Below are 16,342 nucleotides of genomic sequence, written 5' to 3' on the forward strand. Positions count from 1 at the left end.
GGAATTCCCCAGCAGTGGAATATAGAGCTGTAGAGTCACTTTCTGAAGCTCTCAAAGGTAAACAGAACAAATTGAGCAAGTGAGAATGGAGAACGTCCCTGTCATTATTTTAATGGGTTTCTGGGGAATGCTTTTTGTGTGTGAGTGGCCAGTAACTAAAACAGTTGTACTTTTCCTTTCCTATCATGATGCAGAACTAGAATTTCAGCTTAACAGCTGGTTGCTTACAACATCCAGGGCAATATACGTTGGTTTTTTTGGGTGTATCCCTAAATCTTGATTGCTGGGAGCAGGTGACAGTGCAGTTTGTACACTTTCTCCAAATGGAAGCAAACTTGCTGATCTGAACAAACCAGTTAGCATTCCCCCCCCCCCCCCTCCCGTGTTTGTGACTATTAAATCAGCTTTCAAACATAGCGAGAACTTTTCTGGGTCTTCCACCCAAAGCCTTTTGGGGTTACAAAATCCTAATTTTTCTACTATATCGTGGCTGTCACCATGCAGAGCGGTCAATGCTGCAAGTTGCATTTCCAAGTACTGTTTTAGGCCAGATAACCAACCAGAAGCTAACTTTTGTTATTGTTGTATGCCTTCAAGTTGTTTCTAACCTGTGGTGACTCTATCACAGGTTTTCTTGGTAAGATTTGTTCAAAAGAGAGTTGCCACTGCCTCCTTTGAGAGTGACTTGAATGAGGTCACTAGTTGGATTTCATGGCTGAATGGGGATTCAGAGTCTGGTCTTCTACTCCTATCGCCTGCATATTTTGTACAAAGTTGTAGGTTTGGACATAAAGAGAAAACGCTTTAAATATAACTTTAAATATAACCATAATTTTTTATTTTGATACAATAAAATATTGGATATAGTCACCAATATTTGGTACAGGAAAATATTGGAAATATGAAATTATTTCATATTTGTACTTAGTTTTGAAATTGGGTTTTATATCCAACAGGAAAATGCACAAATTTGGGGCAGCATCCAACTTACTCCTAAATTTATTTGTGGTGTAATCATAAGCTACAAAGTCCGACTTGCATCAATAAGTGGAACCCACAAATGTATGTGGATGACTATAGTCAATGAGTGAGGACTTGGATTGGTTGTGCACTTTCTCTGTACTGTAAAACATTTTGTGCCACAGTCACCATTTGTAATAGTTTCTATCTTGTCTTTTCCCCAGATGGCTCAGTTTTTAAATGGGTATCCACTGTAACTTTACTATTTACCAAAACAGGAAGAGTAAGGTGCACTTACAAGCCATGACCTAAACAAATGATGAGACTAGTTGTTAAAAGTTGTGTTAGTTGCTGTCAAGTTGATTTTGACTTGTGGTGACCCTTTGGAGAGGCCTCCAAGACAACCTGCAGACTTGGTCAATCCATCTATAATCTGGTCCTGCTCTTTTTACACTGCCTTCCAACAATACTAAGCATGCTGACTCATTATAAGTTCAAAGACGGATATCTTCATTTTACTTATATTGGCTTCTACAAGTTATTTAGTCTTGATTTGTTCACAGACTCACTTAGCTCTCCCTTTGGCAATTCTTGATATCTTTTTCATCACTGTAATTTAAATAAATTGATTTTCCTGTCAGCCTTCTTTACTGTTTAGCTGTTGCATAGAAATTAGAAATATTGAGACATGGGTGGTTCTGATTTTGGTATTTAAAGATACAACTTTACACTTGAGCATTTTATCCAGCTGCTTAATTGCTGTGCTTCCAAGTCCTAGTCGTCTTCTGACTTTTTGATTTGAAGTCCCCATTTTGATTTTTGGTGAACTGAGGTATAGAAAATCCTTAGCTATTTCAGTGATTTCATCTCTCATTTTAGAATTGTGTAAAGGATCAATGATCATTATTTTTCTAAAGGACCAATGATCAAAATTTATGAGGTTGCCAGAAGTTGACAGGTGACTTGTGCACACACATACACATATTACTCTTGCGGCAACAAACAGACATACAATAGTTTTGACATATTTTATAAATGATTTGCATTCTGCATTTTGGCCTTCAGCACAGCTCACAAAGCAGGTTACAGCATTAAAATAATTCAGCACTGAACTAGAGAACAAACAGCGGTCAAGGGGTGTTTAACAGTTTTGGTTCCACTGGTAGAGAGGTGAGGAGTGTCCCAAGTCTCAGGCATATTGATTTGAGTGTGTGCATTGGCTTGTGGTGAAGGAAGAATTGAGAGAAACTTCTAAAATATGCTTAGCTTTAAACAAAACGGGGATAAACATTTTGAAACAGGTTTATGCTTTATGAGGAACATTGGCTGTGGAAATTCTGTAACATTTGAGGACCACCCATGATTCTAAAAGCATGAAATGATAAATGTGTTTTTGGAATCGGCAGCCACCCTGGAGGTGATTTCACACTGTGCTCAGTGACAGACCTGTTCTCTAAATAGTGGAGAGGCTGTGTAGTTGTTCTCCCATGAAAAGACAGGGATTTCTTTGTTGGCAACGCTTTTGGTAATGGTCCAGAGCTTCAGTACATCGTCTGTGGTTTCCAGTCAGTTCTGTGCCAAAATTTGGACTTTCTTCTGATTTTGGTTAATGCAGAGCAAGACTGTGTGCAGATTTGACCGTAATGGAGCTGATCCAGCTCTGTCTACACCAAGCATGGGCAAACTACTGGCTGTTAGGAATTGTGGGAGTTGAAGTCCAGAACACTTGGAGGGCCGAAGTTTGCCCATGACTAATCTACACCAACCTAAGGGATCAGTGTAGAATCACAGAGACCATGGAAGAGACCACGAGGGCCATCCAATCTGACTCCGTTCTGCCATTCAGGAACACACAATTTGAGTCCTCCTGACTTATAGCCATCTAGCTTCTTCTTAAAATCCTCCAGAGAAGGAAACCCCACCAGACCCCCAGGCAGAATATACCAGTCTTGAACAGCTCTTATCATCAAGAAGTTCTTCCAAATGTTTAGGTGGGACCGCTTTTCCTGCAATTTGAATTCATTCCTCTGATCCTAGTCTCCAGAGCAGTGAAGAAAAAAACAAACAAGTTTGTCCCCTCCTTGACATCCATTCAGATATTTAAACATTGCTCTCCTGCTCCTTCTCAAGTCTTCTTTTCTTCAAGCTAAACATGCCCAGCTCCCTCAGCCGTTCCTTATAGGGCCTTGACCTGGAACATGTCCCTTCTTTGGATTTGTTCCAGTTTGTCAATATCCTTGAATTGTGGTGCACAAAACTAGACACAGGGTTATTCCAGGTGAGGTCTGGCCAAAGCAGAAAAGACTTTTACTTCCCTTTATTGAGACACTATACTCCTTGATGCAGCCTAGAATCACATGGGCCTTTTCCCCTGCAACATCCCACTGTTGACCGATGTTCAGCTTGTGGTCTACTAAGACTCCTTTCATATGGACTGTTGTCAAGCTAGATGTCACCCACCTTATATCTGTGCATTTCATTTTTATTGTCTTAAGTGGAGTACCAAACATTTCTTCCTGTTGAAATTCATTTTGTTAATTTTGACCCGACTCTAATCTTTTAAGGCCATTTTGGATTCTGAGTCTGTCTTCTGGAATGTTAGTTCTCCACCCCAATTTGGTGTCATCTGCAGATTTGATCAGCATGCCTTCTATTCCACCATCTATGTCACTGATAATAATATTGAATAATACTGAATAGGCCAGGACAGAACCCTGTGGCACCCCACTGGTCACTTGAGCCATTAGTCAGCACCCTTTGGGTTTGGTTGATTTACCAGTTCCCTGTGTCTTTTAATTTTCTACCTTCTGGTTGTATTTACCAAGTGGTGCCTTATGAATCTGGTTCCTGGGGTGTGACACTAAAAGGCCCTGAATTTTGAGTGTAGTTATCTGGATAGTCGAGGGGGAAGTGGATGCATTCTGAAGCTGGGTGTGTGTCTTAACATGAACAGTTTCACAGCCTACGGGCCGGTGCATGGCGCAAGGCAGGAAAGAGGAAGGCAGCGCCCATTTGAAGCCAGCATTTCAAACAATAGATCATAGACTTTACGATAAGGTTATAGAACACATTGAAACATAATTCTCTCACACTCTGCCTTCCCCTTTACTCCAGTGAAATTCAATACAGTAGACCTAGCTGTTCTCTGCAGGAAGAAGTCCAAGTTATGCCTACCTGTGATACAAGTGTTAAACATAAGCATCTGATATGTAAGATTCTAGAGACAAGAATTGGAATCCCTGCCGTGAAAATGTACTGACTGATCTTGGGGAAGTTACATTTTCTCATCCTCAGAAGAAGGCAATGGCAAGCCCGCTCTGGACAGATTTTGAAAACAACAACAATCCTGGCACAGATTTGCTGTAGGGTCACCATATGTTAGAAACAACAAACATCATAAATGCAACTCTCCTCCAAAATAAATCTGGTTCAACAAACAGTGATTCAAATCCAACATTTTATGAATAAAACACTCAAAGCCCTGGGTTTGGACCAATGAACCTATCAATGCCACTTTCCTGCATTTGTCTTGTCTTTGTTCTATGTCAAGGCATTGAATGTTTGCCTGTATGTGTAATGTGATCCGCCCTGAGTCCCCTTCGGGGTGAGAAGGGCGGAATATAAATACTATAAATAAATAAATAAATAAATAAATAAATAAATAATGTTCCTTTGTGCCCGAACTTGGAAAGTCTCAAGCTCTTTCAACCCCAACTATGAAGAAATGTGTAGGATTACCCACGTTTGTAATATTAAATTCCAGATTCCCAGGTGTTGCTTTTGCCCACCACCTCTTATGGCTGGATATTTTGAGAGAGTTGTGTGACTCCTTAGGAAATCCATGAAATTTAAACATGAATCAGCGTGGTTAAGAGAATAAGATGCATTTATGAAGCTAAGGTTCAACTCCATCTCCATTGCTTTTTCCAAACCATCTTATGCACTAAGTAGAGTACAGTTGCTTAGAGTGGTGCCTAATGAAGGAAGGAAGGAAGGAAGGAAGGAAGGAAGGAAGGAAGGAAAGAAAGAAAGAAAGAAAGAAAGAAAGAAAGAAAGAAAGAAAGAAAGAAAGAAAGAAAGAAAGACAGAAATGTAGCCAATGGGCACAAATTTGATCCTAATCCTGGCATGTTGGGGAGAAAATTGCTGCTCCTTCACCATAGTTAACTTGCTCTCAGTTGTTAAGTTCATGCCATGTTTTTGTTGTTGATGCTTTCCATCAAGTCAGTTTTGACTTACGTTAACTTTGTGAATGAGATCCCTGATCTGTGTGATCCTTTTAAGTTTCAGTTCAATTTTTGAAGCTTCTAACCTCAATTTCACTTTGGAAACGTTTGGGTAAGAGATTTAGCTGTGTTAGTCTGTTGCAGAAAGAAACAACAAGGGGTTTTGTAGCACCTTCAAGACTGATTGTTTTTCTTTGGTATAAGCTTTTTTGGACTCCAGCCCATTTCATGAGATTCATATTGGTCCCAAAGGAGCTATAATATTATTTGTTACTTTAGTTTGAGTTGTGGGTTTGTCTCTCTTTTCTATCCGGAACTGTTTTACCCTACATAAACAAGAGAAATATTCCATTTTTAAAATAACAGAAAGTGATTGCAGTGCAGCTTTAAATCATTTTATTGCTTTTTAAAAAGCATTGTAAAATAAAATCTCTATTAACGTAATGTTTTTTGTTTCATTTGTTTTTCCTTCTTATTCAAGGAGGTTCTGGCCTGTCCTAATTGTTGATTTGAATGCTCCCATATATGTAGTAATGTAGGCTACTTTAATTAACCCCAATAGGGAAATTCAGCCACTGATGCTTATAAAGTTCCTCACACTTTTTAAATGCTTTACAGATATTAAAGTATAAGGCATTCCCTCTCTGGGGGCTCATGGTCTAACAAACCTCATACAAAAGGAGAAAAGAATAGGGAGAGAAGATGAAGGGAGCATCCAAGTACAGTTGTTCCTCCACATTTGCAGGTTTAATTTTTGCAGGTTTAATTATTCATTGATTTAATAATTAATGTGTTAACTCCAGAATCCCTAAGTCCTCCTCCAGAAGTTGACTATAAAGTTGCATTGAACAGTTCTTTAGGCATTTGTAGGCCCTCCAGTACAATTATGGAGTCAGCCTCGAGTGGACATTGATCATAAAATCACATTGGAGGGTCTATACATTCCTAAGGAGGTATTCTCTCAGATTAGAAAAATGAATTTTTAAATTTGCAATTTCCCCCCTTTCATAGGGATCCTATGTGATTCAACCTCAGTGAATGCGGAGAGCCTACTATTATTGGTTTTTCACTGTTCACTAGATTTCGCTTTGCATGTTTCCTTTGTCATGACTTTTTCCATGGGAAACAGGGGTACAGCTTCCCAGTGACCCAAGACCAGTTGCAAAGGCCAGTATTTTATTTTTCAGTGATTTATGTGAACAAAGGTTTTTTCAGGCTCAAAATTGAGGGAAGTCATATCTTCACTCTGTTCTAGTCAGACCTCATTTGGAATATTCCCATGTATGTCTCTGTGTGATTTAGACTACTTCAGTTAGTCCAGAAAGGGAAATTAAGTCAGTGGTGGAGTCTATGAGAAAGGTATTAGATAATCAATGATTTTCTTTAGTCCTGCACAGGGGTCTTGCAGCACCTTTGCAGTCTTGGCATACTGATATTCCAGACTAACACACCTCTGTATTCGATTTCTCTAGTCCTGTGGGCCTCTCTGTGTAAGATGGTTGCTATTACATTTTTCTAGCTGTAGGACTTTTTTCTACCCCCTCTTCGTCTGTGAGAAATATATTTGAGTGAATTCTGGGAAATATGTTTAAATGAACAGGACAATTATTCCACTTACCATGGGAATGTCTCCTCCAACTGGCAGTGATTCTCTGACGTACAAAAAGGATTTCTTCAAGCAAAAAAACAACATGGGGACGCTGAAGTTTTAGCTTGGGACTTTTGCAAGTCAAAATGCGTATGGATATTAGTTGTTTCCATACAGTGCTGCAATCTGCACATATCTTTGATATAATGCTCTGACTAGCCTTATTAAGCTAGCCAACCTTTTCACCTGCCTTGAGAGTGTGTCCTGTACCCTCCCAACTCTCACTTGTACTGGGGCAATGATCACTCTTGGAGAACATAGCTCACTGTTACAGGTTGAGAACTTATCCAAGATGTTTGAACCCAGAAGTGTTTTGGGCTTTGATTTTTGGGGTGATGGTGGCGGTTTAGAATTACATACACATCATGCGATATCTTGGAGATGAGACCCACGTCTAAACATGAAAATCATTTATGTTTCATATATACTTTATACATATACATAGCCTGAAGATAATTGTATGCTGAATATTTGTAATATATGTTGCGCATGGAATAATATTTGAAACATCAAAAAGCAAAGGTGTCATCATCTCAGCCACTCATCTGGACAATTTTAGGGTAATTCAGAATTCCATAAGTTGAGTTATTTAAAGCATTTAAAACTTGAAAATACTTCTCTAGACCCATAAAAAGCAAAGTGGTTTGGGCCTCGGGTGTATTATCTTCTCTCTATATAGGAGTCAGAGTGTGTGTGTATGTTTACTTATATGTATGTTTGATCCACAAAGGCTTCTCTGTGACTTGATGGATCTGGACCACACTTGATACACAGACACATCATGATCCAGCTTAAAATATTGGAGGGGTTGGGGGCTGATAGAAGATGGTGGTAATTAGAGTCTGGACCTAACTTTCTACACATACAATTCATTGCCAGTCCCAACCCACCCAGATCTGGGGCTGATGGGAGTACCAGCTGAACACATATGGAGTTGGTGAGAGTTGCAGTCTAACCAGATCACGGGTTAAAGGGAATTTCAATCTATCACCTATACAATTATATAAAAGATCTCATTATATGGCTATACATTTTCTAATGGGACCTTTCCCATCAAGCTAACAAGCTGAGTATTTTAAAATAAATAACATTAGAAAATGCATACCTGAGCAATGCTGGGTACATAAGCTAGTGTAAAAAATAAAACAAACAGTGGCAATTGGCGTGGGGGGGAATCCATTTCTTCGACTAGTTCTTAAAGATATTTTTCTTAAAACCGCCAGTTGGTATGCAGGCAGCTTAACTGTCCTGTTGGAACAAGTGCTATGAAATGATAGTTACAGGAAAGCCAAAGGTCATATGGAAGAGCTAGTGGAATAACTGTCTTTCCCTTTTCGTTCTCTGCTGCTCCCTTCTGGAATGGGTGCAGTCTCATAGCTGAGCCTTTATTGTCCATCTTGTCTCCCCACAAAAGAACATCTCTTTAGAAACCTTTGGGTCTTCCAGTACTATTAATTTGTCTTAGACAGTGGTTCTCAGTGGTCCCCAGATGTTTTGGCTAACAGCTGGTAAACAGGCTGGGATTTCTGGGAGTTGTAGGCCAAAACACCTGGGGACCTACAGGTTGAAAACCACTGACCTAGAGATTTTTTTAAGAGAGCACATTAACCAAATTCGTGAATAATCAAATTATGAAGGTGAAATCAACAAATGTGGTGGCCCGACGGTATATCTTAAAAGCATTGTCTTTAAGCTGTTCCAAACAGTCTACTTACTGACCTCTCCTTTTTCCCCCTTCCAGATTTATTCTTATAACCAGTAGTCAAGAAAAAGCACAATGGAGTTCTATGAGTCTACCTATTTTATTGTCCTTGTCCCATCCGTCGTGATTGCCGTGATCTTCCTCTTTTTCTGGCTTTTCATGAAAGAAACACTGTATGACGAAGCCCTCGCAAAACAAAAGAGGGACCAAAAGTTTCCACCTGCCAAGATCGATAAAAAGAAAGCAGAGAAGAAGAAGAGCAAAAAGAAAGAGGCCCAGAATGGAACCCTTCACGAATCTGACTCGGAAAGCACCCCCCGGGACTTCAAACTGTCTGACGCTTTAGGGGCCGAGGACGAGCACCTGCTTCCTTCCCAGCTAGGTGTGACAGAGGCCCCTGCCGGCCTCCGAGAGCGCAAGAAGAAGGAGAAAAAACACAAAGGGAGCCCAGAGGAACATGCCTCGAAAGAGTCGGATGGAGCCAAACCCACTGGGAAGAAAGTAGAACTGGTGCCTGTTACCAAACAGCCTACCCCACCTTCAGAGCCAGTTGCATCTAAGAAGAAGGCTGGGCAAAAGAAGCAGAAAAACGGAATAGGTACCCATGTTACTCTATTGATTTTAGAAAGGAGGGGAGGGGGGACATGGGCACTTCACCGCTTTGAGTCACTTTAAAAGAAAAAAGGTGTAATAATTAGTCATTCTAATTATTCGTTTCTCCCATATCATTTATTTTGTTGTTTAGTTCCTTTGGAGGCATAAAACGGGAGGACCCCTCCCAGTACCAAAACAAACTTGACACAAAAGCAGGTGGGAGTGGGTAGCAGCTCCAAGCCCGCTTTTCGACATCACAGTTATAGAGAAGAGAAGAGGGATTGCGCTCAGGGAATTGTACCTTGCACCACTGCCAAAGTCTCTTCATCGGAGCTAGAGGCGGACCCATGGTGGGAACTTTGCTGTGGGGCTGGGACGTGCTGTGTTCGCTGGCAGCTTGCCGGGGCTTGCCCTCCATCCTGTTTGTCGGTGGCTTTGCTCTGCAACTGTGCAGGAACAAGAAGGCACTGGCAGGCGCGGGTGCTTTCTGGGCCTGCACGCCACATACGCACTCTCCTTCCAAGAAGAGTGTGTGGCATGCAAGCCTAAAGCGCCCTTGCCTGTTAGGGTCTGCAGCCGAGTGCCTCTTACTTGGCGCTCAGCTGCAGGCCCTGGCAGTCGTGGGCGCATTAGGCCTGCACGCTACACACACACTCTCTTTTCAAGAGAGTGGAAAGAGACTGTGTGTGTGGTGTGCAAGCCCAGAAAGCACCCACGTCTGCCAGTGTCTTTCTGGGCCTGCACAATTGTGGAGCAGGGCTGCTGGCAAACGCAATGGAGGGCAAGCCCTGGCACTAATGTGGTGCATTCCAATCCCGCACCAAGTATTCCACTCTAGGTCCTCCCCTAGCTCCGATGTAGAGATCTCAGCAAGGTAGATTTCCCAATCAAAGGGGCAAATGGCATCGAGAAATAGTGGCGGAGCTGGGTAATTCATCTCTCTAGCACTAAAAGTGGGAAACCCACCCATTGCCACCAATGAGATGAAAATATTCATCTTTTCAGATGCGGAACATCTGGAAGGCTTCAGTGTGTTCTGTTTAGTCAGGAGAGTGCAGTTTAGATTGAGATACACGGCTTGTTGATATGATGTCTGACTTTAAAACATTCTTTAACACTTTCCCCAGCTTCGGAGCCACAAATGCTGTTGAGTTGCCATTCCCATGACCCCCACCCCACATGGCGGGTCATCAAAAGTGATGGGAGTTGTCATTCAGTAACATCTGGGAATCCACATTGGGTGAAAACTAAAGAGCACCGACCACAATGTAAAATAATATAGATGACATTTGTACCCACAGATTCTCCATCCATAGATTCAGTGGCCCTTTGAAGGCAACCATAAGGCTGATGTAGCCCTTGATATAAGTGAGTTTAACAGCCCTGCCCCCAGTGGATGTGGGGGATTGGCTGTACACCCCAGTTCACGCATGGCAATAGGTGGCCCTGTTTCTCTTCCTTACAGAACAGTTTCCGTCTTTGCGAGATGGAAGAAAGACCCAACCAATCTGGTTAGAAGAGCAGTAAGAAAATAAGATAAAGATAGGGACAGATTTTGGGACATTTTATAACTTTTTACAAGACTTGCCTCCATCCTTAGATAAAATAGTAAAATAGGTACTGCTCCCTCTCCCCACTAGAATCGTTTCCCTTGGTAAAATGTTTTAAAGATTTCCCAGTTGGAGAACTAATCCAAATACAGAAATCATCTTCAATGCTTCAGCGACTCTCCAGAGAAAATACTCACTAATGCTTGCTGCCTCCCCACGGTCCAAATGAAGATAATCTTTGCTGTATTTAGCCAAAAGCTATTATAATTTGACAGATGATAGACCATAAATAATCCATAGTAAGGTAAAATAAGATGCAGTAAATGATTGAGTCACTTTTTAAAAGAGTTCCCACAGAACTGGCAGTGCTTTAAAATTAATGATTCAACACTAAATGTGACTAGTAGGCTTTTGCTTTTCTGGTGGAAATATTAGCTAATACTGTCATATATCTGGCTGGACAATGATTATTTTCCAATATTGGCACAAATGTACCCTGTGGAATGTTTTCTATCACAAGAGCCTCCTAAGAGTCAGATTCGTTTAAACTGATACACTCCTTACCCATTAAATGCACTTCTGTTGTGTTATAGCACACCAATAAAACATCTAGAATACTAATAACACTAAATCATCATAAAGCAATGATGTCATTATCTTTGTGGGCAATTTTGAATTTTGGATAAGGGATGTTCAGCCTTTTATCTTGGGGATGCAGTTGAGCCTCTTGAAACCATTGGGGAAATTGGTAAAACTGCTAATGTGGCAATTATCCAAGAAATGGGCAAAATAATTATTCAGATCAAATTTGGTGATATTCTCTGGCGTAAAATGTTTTGAATCTTATTTCTAACATATGATACCATGCAAAGCATGCTGAAAAGGAATACAGCATATTTAACCAGTGCCGTGCCTTGCTCTTTCTGTATTAGAACACACTATCCAGGAACTTCAATTCTTGTTTGACTCTTATATAATAGTCCGGGAACCATCAACATGCAAAGATCCAGCAATTTTCTCTGTTTGTTGAGTCAGTTCTGGTGATTCAGCTGAAATTGTACAAGTGCCCTACAGCCAAATTCTCTCCCTTCCTTTATTGCAATGTTCCCAACCTGTGGGCTGTGGCCCAACAGTGGTTTGTGAGAATGAAAATGTGGTCCACGAACCTCCTTCCTCTTTCTTTATTTTATTTTATTTGGCAGCTACTGGATGGCATATATTTTATATCGGAAACTAGAGCTGATGTGGTCTATCCAATGCAATTTTCTGATTCAGCACCTCAAATAACCAAACCAAGTCTAAAGTTGATGAAAAACTGATTTGTAACCCTTTTGGTACTAATGTTGGAGAGTGGTCCCTGGTCAAAGCAGTCCCTGGTCAAGTGGGCCCTGGTCAAAAAAAGGTTGGGAACCACTGCTCTATTGGGAAGGTCCAAATACAAGATTGAAACACTTCCTAAGTCATGTACCAGATTCTAATTAATTCAGGCAAAAACAATAACAACAACAAAACAACAATAATAAAAATAAACAACTTTATTTTTATCCCACCCTGTCTCAGAGATTCAGGGATTCAGAGAAGTTTATAGCAGAAAACTGACAAATATTTAATGCCAGCATCACATAACAAACAGATCAAATAATAAACAATAAAATTAACAACATTATGTGTAGTAATAGAGTGTACATTAGTACTTAGAGGTGTACATTATGCATAGTTGCTTGTGGATACTGTGGTAGGACTTCTTCCATGATACTTTAAAAACTATACTTGCTCATAGAAACAAACTTTGCTTCTCAAAAAAGATGTATAAAGGCAGTGGCACTTAGTCAGCTCCTGCCTTCTTCTACGGAAGACCTTTCCTGTATAGTTAAAATAGCACTTACCCTCTAGATCAGAGTCTTAGCAGCTGTGTGAGCTCAGCACGAGGCCAGTGAGGCAATACTTTATTAAAAGAGGTTGTTTCAAAATAGGATGTGGCATCAGGATTAATCTTAGACTTTCTGTCTTCCACGAGGAAAAAGCCTTTTAGTTCTCTGCTGTGTCATATACAGCTTTGCCGAAGCAGTGAGAATTTCACCTGGGACCTCAGTGGGGTTAATCCACCATCATGCTTTTGCACCTGCTGGTTTTGTTAGACCAGAGTATTGCCTCAATTTGTGGAGCACAGCTTCGAATATGGAGACCACGTAAGCTTTCAGTCCAACATAGGACTTGTCCCCAGATCCAGATGTTTTGGGCGGTGTGTGAATGAAAAAAGAATAGTTGCGATAAGAGTAACCCATCGTACTGTTTTTGCTTCAGTTCTGCTTCTACTATTTTCTCTTAAGCCTTTCAGCCAGGTGCTTGTATTAAATTATAGCTGTGCTTAGTACTGTTTTAGGTATCAGAACAGAGCCTGTCATTAGAAGGAGATAGATATGCATGGAGTTTTTAACCTGGACAGGCTGCAAGTGGCGGTTCTTTGTATCTTCATGATGTAAACCGAGACCCACAGCAACCGTCTTGTGGGTTTCCTATTGATCATGGGTCTCCCGCCTTGGTTTGTGGGAGACAGTGAGTGCTTTTTGGTTTTTCCCTAGAAGCAAAAGACATTGTATCCCATGAATCGGTGTATAAAGTCGGTAACATTTATTTGCTTAAATGTTTGGATAGGGTGATAAGCAAGTATTACATTCATTTGTGAGTTTATGTTCCTTTAAGTTACCTGTTGAGTTATACAAACCCCATGAGTCTCATAGGGTTTTCTTAGGCAAAGAATCCTTAGAGGTAGTTTTGCCAGTTCTTTCTTCTGAAATATAACCTACAGCACCTGGGATTCTTTGGTGCTGACCTTACTTGGTTTCCAAGATCAAAAGGGAATCTGTTGTCTTTTAGGTGTTTAATGACTGATAATTATTGGTGTTGACTTCACTGCACTTTATTATAGATCTGTTATCCTAGAATCACAATTTTAATGGTGCTGATGTATCTTATATAATAAGCTGATAGCTTCTCTGTGTCTTGTTTGAGGGATCGCAGGATATTTCGATAAGCAAAAGGAAGCATTCAGACTCTGTAGAGTTGATGTTATATCTTCTGTTTGCATTTGGGCATTGAAATTCGAGTCTGGTTTTATCTAAACAGCTTCAGCCTGGGTTCTTTTACTTTGTCACAAAATTAAGATCCAAAGTCTCAGTACTCTGTCATTACTGTATGAAACTTGATAATAAATAAAGCAAAAATGTTCAGAGAATTCTAAAGAGTTAAGGTGGTGCTGATAAAAAGCCTGTAGTACACGAAAGTACAACTGTTACTGGAAATTTCTCACCCAAATGTCTTTTCTGAGCCTGGAGGTCCAGAAAGGCCATGAGGGTCCATCTTTCTCACTCTAATCTATAATAGGATATAATATCATGATGTTGACTTGAATGTGAGCCACACATACATTCACACACTATGAAGCCCAATGTGTCTCATCTTGCTTTTTTATAGATGACCAGGATTCCAAGAGTGACTCATTTCTATCCCCATCCAAAAAGCAAGATCCTCTCCTGTTGCATCATGAGATAAAACAAGAAAGCGGATCAGGAAAGAAGAAAGTGTCAGCAAAGAAGCAAAAGACAGATAATGGTAAGGGTTTTTTTTTCTTTTTAATGGGTCTCATCATAAATAGCCATTGTTGAATAAAAGTGGCATAGCTGAGCCCGTGCGCTAGGTTGTGCAAAATTTGGGTGGAAGGAAGGCTTGTTCCTGGAATCAATCAAATTTAGTTTAATGTTTGGGAAGAGAACGAGAGAGAATTGCCAGTTATGGTTGTAGTCTATATGTATCAGTGTGAGTCAACCTATGCTTGCATTGAGAGCAGGCTGGTAATTCATCCTCATTACTAATAATGGAGTCTTGCAAGCAGATAACTTCATTATGGTTCCATAGTCTGAAGTCCGCTTTATGTGTACTCTAGTCCACAAAGGCTTGGATATATTAGTTACTTTCAAAGGTGCAGAACAGCAGCTAGAACAACAAACATTTAATTGTCAGTGTTCAAGGTGCACACATTGAGCTGAACTAACAGTAGGCTGTATCTTAGAAATGAAAAAGTACAGAAACCCTTGGGTAGCAATTTCTCCTTTGTATGGCACTTCATTTGTGACTCCTAATATTGCTCTCATGGAGATAAAGCATATGAGGCTAATGATTTGAAAGCCTTGAGACATTCTCTCTGGAGCCCAATCAAAACCAAGATTATAATGGAGACATGAGAAAAGTCTAAACTGCAATTGCCTATAAGAGTCTAATCCTTGGGGACTTATCTCTGTCCAGAGGCATTTTGATTCCCTAGTTTTGGGCCCTTGTTCACTTTGATAAAAATTGCTGCTTTCCATTTATTGATTATCTATTTCTTTTATCTTACCTGGTTTTTAAAAATGTTATATTCCAAACAGCTTCCACCTCCATTGTGTGAAAATATGTACTGTATTTATAATAGTTCATTTCCTCATTCATGTGATGCATCCTGAAATATGGTGTGAAACCTTATCCACAATTCATATTTGGACCATATTTTTATTAGGACATCTCAAGATTCCAGATAACATTCCAACATTCAGCCTTTCAGATTTTTCAGAACTCTGTCATGCATAATTCAGAAGATTGTATAACCATTTGTGACCTTAAATTGGCTTCATCTGGATTTTGGAATTGCTTTCGTTATAGCCAACAAGGTTACATTTGCTTTTCACCCATAATAAATGTCTTAGAAATGGGAATGTTCATCTGCTTTACAGCTTGTTTTAATGCTTAGAGCATGTAAGAAGAAGAAGAAAATTCTACTTCTTCTATTAATGTTTTTCCTGATGGGAATGTGCTTGTGTCCACCAGGACTTATCTGTCCCAGAAGTCTCTGTTCAGCCTTCCCATAAACAGCTCAAGGGCTTGACTCATGGGTCAAACAATGGCATGCCAAGAATCCAAGCAGCAGCTTTATGTCTGAATTAATAGTACTCTGCATTCTATGTGTGTATCTAGGTGCCTCAAATTCCCCGTTCAACGTAAAGTAGTTCCACAAATTTCAGAAGGTTTTCTTGGTCAAGGAATCCTCAAAGGTAGTTTTTCTCAGTTCCTTCCTCTGAAATAGAGCCTACACTTTCTGGTATTCATTGGTAGTCTCTCATCCTAGCACTAATTAACCCCCAGAAATCATAACAGCTGGTAAACTGGCTGGGATTTTTGGGAGTTGTATGCCAAAACACCTGGACATCCACAGGTTGAAAACCACTGTTCTAAAGGCTCTTGGTATACCTTAGCTGAGCCCTGCTCTGTTTTCCAAGGAAAGAAGCAGATATGATTGGGAAGCCCCTGCAATTATGGTGGGCAGTCTTCTACCTTTGGGAGGTGAGGAGATTGGCTGGTTATGTGTTTGAATGGGCTTCAGCTAGGTTTCCATCATGGTGCTTAAAGAGAAGAAGATATCAACAGTAGAAAAAGAGAGGGGTTTGAGCCCAAAGAGAGCGATACCCAGGAGCTGAGAATTGCCATGGGACAAACTGGGGACTGGATGATCCCTCATATGGAGATTGTGTTCAAGTGGCTGGAGTTGTACAGGGCTGATGGAATACCTCTCAGAGAGAGGGGAACCTTCAGTCTGCGAATGATTTAAAAGAGGGTATGAAGAGCATGCTGG

At 40.4% G+C, this 16,342-nt stretch overlaps 1 protein-coding gene across 11 annotated transcripts in view; it reads left to right on the forward strand.

Moving 5' to 3' along the window:
* The window catches only part of ktn1 (kinectin 1), a 154,167-nt gene that overhangs the window by 53,313 nt on the left and 84,512 nt on the right, over nucleotides 1-16,342 (forward strand). For all 11 annotated transcript variants that reach the window (XM_062968626.1, XM_062968631.1, XM_003227137.4 and 8 more), the window contains exons 2-3: nucleotides 8,576-9,134; nucleotides 14,155-14,292. In XM_062968626.1, the coding sequence (XP_062824696.1) occupies nucleotides 8,612-9,134; nucleotides 14,155-14,292 (661 nt within the window). In that variant the 5' untranslated portion in view covers nucleotides 8,576-8,611. The remainder of the gene's footprint in view (nucleotides 1-8,575; nucleotides 9,135-14,154; nucleotides 14,293-16,342) is intronic.

The sequence above is a fragment of the Anolis carolinensis genome, chromosome 1 (assembly GCF_035594765.1).
Source record: "Anolis carolinensis isolate JA03-04 chromosome 1, rAnoCar3.1.pri, whole genome shotgun sequence".
Taxonomy (NCBI): domain Eukaryota; kingdom Metazoa; phylum Chordata; class Lepidosauria; order Squamata; family Dactyloidae; genus Anolis; species Anolis carolinensis.